The sequence below is a fragment of the Limulus polyphemus genome, unplaced genomic scaffold, assembly GCF_000517525.1.
Source record: "Limulus polyphemus unplaced genomic scaffold, Limulus_polyphemus-2.1.2 Scaffold1054, whole genome shotgun sequence".
NCBI classification, from domain to species: Eukaryota; Metazoa; Arthropoda; class Merostomata; order Xiphosura; family Limulidae; genus Limulus; species Limulus polyphemus.
Window position 1 is genome coordinate 17,101 of NW_013666664.1, and position 4,354 is coordinate 21,454.

Consider the following 4,354-nt stretch of genomic DNA (forward strand, 5'->3'; position numbering starts at 1 on the left):
TGTTCTTTGTTTTGTTCGGATTTAGTTAGATGAGCTATAAATAAAAAAGTTTAAATTCATTATAAGGAATGAAAAACGTTTATTTTTAAATAGCGACTACAAAATATAAATAAAGAATGAAAAAGTAAGTATTTCTCGCAAATTTTTATTTATCTTTTATATGAATATTATATTTATATGCTTTGGCTAAATCTTATTTCTAACTCATATGTAATAAACCTCTTGAAATTAGTCATCTAGAAAGAAAAAGCACCGTTGTTGAATTCTTAATAATGAGAAAAAAATCTAGAGTTAAGCGCCTTAGAGTTGTAATTTTCATCAGAAGTGTAAAAACAGGTAAAACTGTCTTATCAGTTTGATACATTAACCCGTATGTAATTCTATGCAACACTATAAAGAATGACAATATATAGGGCAGTGAAATTTACGCCGTGAAAAATAATTCTCGATTTTATGTCATTTTTTAGTCATTGTGTAAAGTTTGCATTTTATTAGAAATGCCCGCCGTTGGCTCAGCGATAAGCTTGCAGGCATATAACACTAAGGATTTGGATTCGATATCTATGGTGAACATAACACAGATAATCTATTGTGTAGTTTTGTGCTTAGAAAATAAACAAATGTATTATATTCTAAGTCTTACCATTTTTTGCACCTCCATAATTCATTGGTTTGAAACAGTCTGTCGTTGTGATGTTAGATTCTGAAGTTGAAAAGTTAGTTTCCATTGGCAATGGACGATTCTTTTTGATTGGTACACAGAGGGCGGGTGAAGAAAAAAGTTGTGTAAAGAGCGCTACCTGGCGTTCGTCAGGTGTGTTTACCGTTTTAGAAGAAGATATATCTGAAACTCCAGATGATATTAAAGAACAACATGAACGAGCAAATTCATTATAACTTCGCTGCTTCTTTCTTTTTCGGTGAGACGACGTGAGTCCAAACAAAGAATCCGATAACATCCACGGATTCCTTGCGGAGTCTACCTTAACGTCGGTATTTGTAAACAAATTGTCTAATTCCAAACCTGGTTCAGAAAGTTGGCGCAAAAGCTCTTCTTGTTCATCTTCTAGTCCATGTACCATAGCTGGATGGTCAGTGTTTGGCAAAACCTGAAAATCTTCAGGTTGTTGTTGAACGATAACATTTGGTCCACTGTCCTGAAAAGGGAAAAAATAAGAATATTGAAGAATAAAACAAATAACCTAAATAATAAAAAATAATATTTTTTCGTTTGTGACATTGCACTTTGTAACATAAAAATAATTAAGTTATTCATCTTCAAACATTCATCTTGTGCAAGAATTACGACTATAACAAGGACCCCTTTCATTAAATGCCAACTGAACAGTTTTGTTTAAAAAACACTCGGACAGATGGCAGCAAAGATGCGTAAATAAAAGAAAAGCGCCATACGATTAATTTCATGTTAATTAAAAAACGAAAACACTTGAATATGTCGCATGTTCCATAAGAAATTATTACTTGTGTTTAATAGTACATAAATATTGTCAAATTATTACTTGTGTTTAATAGTACATAAATATTGTCAAATTATTACTTGTGTTTAATAGTACATAAATATTGTCAAATTATTACTTGTATTTAATAGTACATAAATATTGTCAAATTATATTATATCCACCTTCTTGTTGCACTTTGTAAGTAAAAGTATGCGTTCACACCAAAAAATTACTAAACATAGTGAAGAGAAGAAATATAAACGGATTATAATAATATGTTTCATTTTCTGTTTTATGATCATTTGAAGAAACGTACATTGTGATCATCCTGAGCTGTCCAAGCTGCCCAGTTGTTGTTTTGAAGTTAACTCATTACAAAGATAATATTGTGAAGGATAACGCTGATTAAAAATATCCGTATTCTATAATGGTTTACTAAAGGAGGAAAGTATCAGTAGAAACGTTTCCGTATAAAGTTACAAGAAATTTGTACATATTTAAAAACTTTCATCAATACTTACACAGTCTTGTTCAAAGAGATAATTAATAAAAAATTCCGATAACAAAAGTAACCTAAATTGATCAGAACCAAACAATAACTTATTTATTAATTAATTCAACTTTATGTAACAAAATTGACTAAAGTACACAATATCATAAATTAGGAAACTAAAACCTATATCAAATGGTATCTATTTGAACCAATATCTTTAGCAGAATAATCTCGCTGTTAAATATCATTTTGGTAATAGTCCCAATAATATCTCATGAGATTCTGTCGGCTTAGGAGAGTTAAGATATTAATCTATCCATATACTAATCCAACAATGCAGACTAAGTTTTATAATCTTAAAATATACTTCCAGATATTAATCAAAACTATTATAAGTGTTATAACACATTAGAGTGAATAAAATGAGCATTAAAGAAAAATGGTATAGATTATATTTACAAAGCATATAAAAATGCCAGCCGTTTGCTCTTGAGAAACCTAAATAAACTTACGTATTTTTAGTAGTCGTAGTACACATCCAACACCAACACACACATAAAAAAGAAAGACTAAAATCACAAATAAAAACACATTAGCTGCCAATCCGGAGGATTATACCGATGTTCACATCATTATCAGTAAGCCTATCTCTACTCCTTTCATAGTACGTCGTGAAATGGTCATTCCGAAGTTACAGATGATGGTTAAGTTACTCGAGCTTCCATCCTCGATTGACAGTGGAAATGATGGCGTAAGAAGATAAAATCAAAAACAGCTTTTTCGTTTTTTAAGTCAATAATCACTCAACGGTAAAACAAAAAAATTAGAGGCAAATCGATAAACAAAAATTCGAACCTAAATTTAGAGAAACGAAAAGAAAAAATGTGCAAGAGCAACTTGTTCTTCGCTAACAATAAGCACCAGGTGGTCCCAGTTAGATTGTTTTTATCTCACAACAACTAAGACCGATCTTTTTCATAAGAGAATAACAAATAAAACAACATGTGAATAACATTGTAATTCTTTAACCTTGAGTATGCATATACAGAAATATTACTGCAGCAATCCCTTCTTACTTACTAGCAATTTTACTAAAATATTTATTGCTTAAATAGATAAGTTCAGAAATACATGGTTGAAGCACAACAGCCCTCACTGGACATCAGTAATGTTTCATCAACTGTAAACAGGCTCATCTAACAGATGAACCATATCTCCCTCAATGAACAAAAACACTGGTTTGACACCAATAAACAAACCCAATAAACAGGTGTAGCACATCAAATTTCACTGGACAAAAACGTTGTTTTATAAAACAAAAAAATTTATATAACACATGAGACACAACTACACTTATATAATTCAAATAGCATACTACTAACTATAAAAATTATAACTAACAGCTGAAAAACATCAAACTTATCGGAAAAAATCTTAGTATAGACAATAAAAACATTTAATTCATTATATTTTGGGGGAACTCAGTGGAGCTTTTGTTGACTCTTCTTAACGATTTAAAAAAATCATACGTTTTTAAAAATTGATAATTGGATTTTTAAACCGTTATAGAGAATGAACTTTTGTGGGTCATAATGAAATTTAGAGATGCATGGCCCACCCAAACACCCCCCCCAAGCATCGGTCCGGATTCTTTATCTAGTTCCTTAGGGATTTTCAACAACAGTTTGCCATATCCATAGTGTGGTTGGAATACTATTCTTATACAGTCTTCTAATTCTTGAAAATCTCCAAGAGACTATATAAAGAATACAGTGTTAAAAATATAATAGGCCCAATAGTAATGTCCTACGAAAAGTATATCTATAATGATAAAAAGGCGTTTTTGTGGGTCTGTGTGTGTGTGTGACCGCCATAACTCCAAGAGGAAAGAACATAGAAACCTGAAATTATGCACCCATACTAAGTGGAACCTGAGGGTGTGTACCTGGGTATTATTACTTATCTACGTGCGTGCATGCACATCTTTTTAATGAGGAAAGCTAACGAAAAACCACATAGAAAAGAAGTGGTTCCTTATATAACAACTTCTAATATATAGAACAGCCAGTGCGTTTTGGTAAAAATGTGTTATAACAATGACTTTTATGTCATGTCGCTTAGTAACAAAAGTATAAACTAATATTGTTGTTAGTCTACGTGCTGAAAGTATAAAATGAAATGTATAAACTACAAAACTGGAAAAAATATTTGTTGATTTCTTAATTTAGAGTCTCTGTTGATTAAACAGGTTTGTTTTTTTATAAAAAAGTTGGTGATATAATATAAAATGCCTTAATTCAGAAACGTTTTAAGTTTAAAATCAAGCGTGACATGACGTGAACCACATTGGCTCTTATATAGGTTAGTTAACGTGACGTATAGTTGCATCTAGAATATATCA

General features: G+C 30.9%; 1 protein-coding gene across 1 annotated transcript in view; it reads right to left on the reverse strand.

Moving 5' to 3' along the window:
• Positions 1 to 643: 643 nt before the first annotated feature.
• LOC111086377 overlaps positions 644 to 4,354 on the reverse strand; it is a gene marked incomplete at its 3' end in the record, with an annotated part of 167,971 nt that continues 164,260 nt past the window's right edge. The window contains exon 3 of the mRNA XM_022388976.1: positions 644 to 1,157. Within this exon, the coding sequence (XP_022244684.1) occupies positions 644 to 1,157 (514 nt within the window). The remainder of the gene's footprint in view (positions 1,158 to 4,354) is intronic.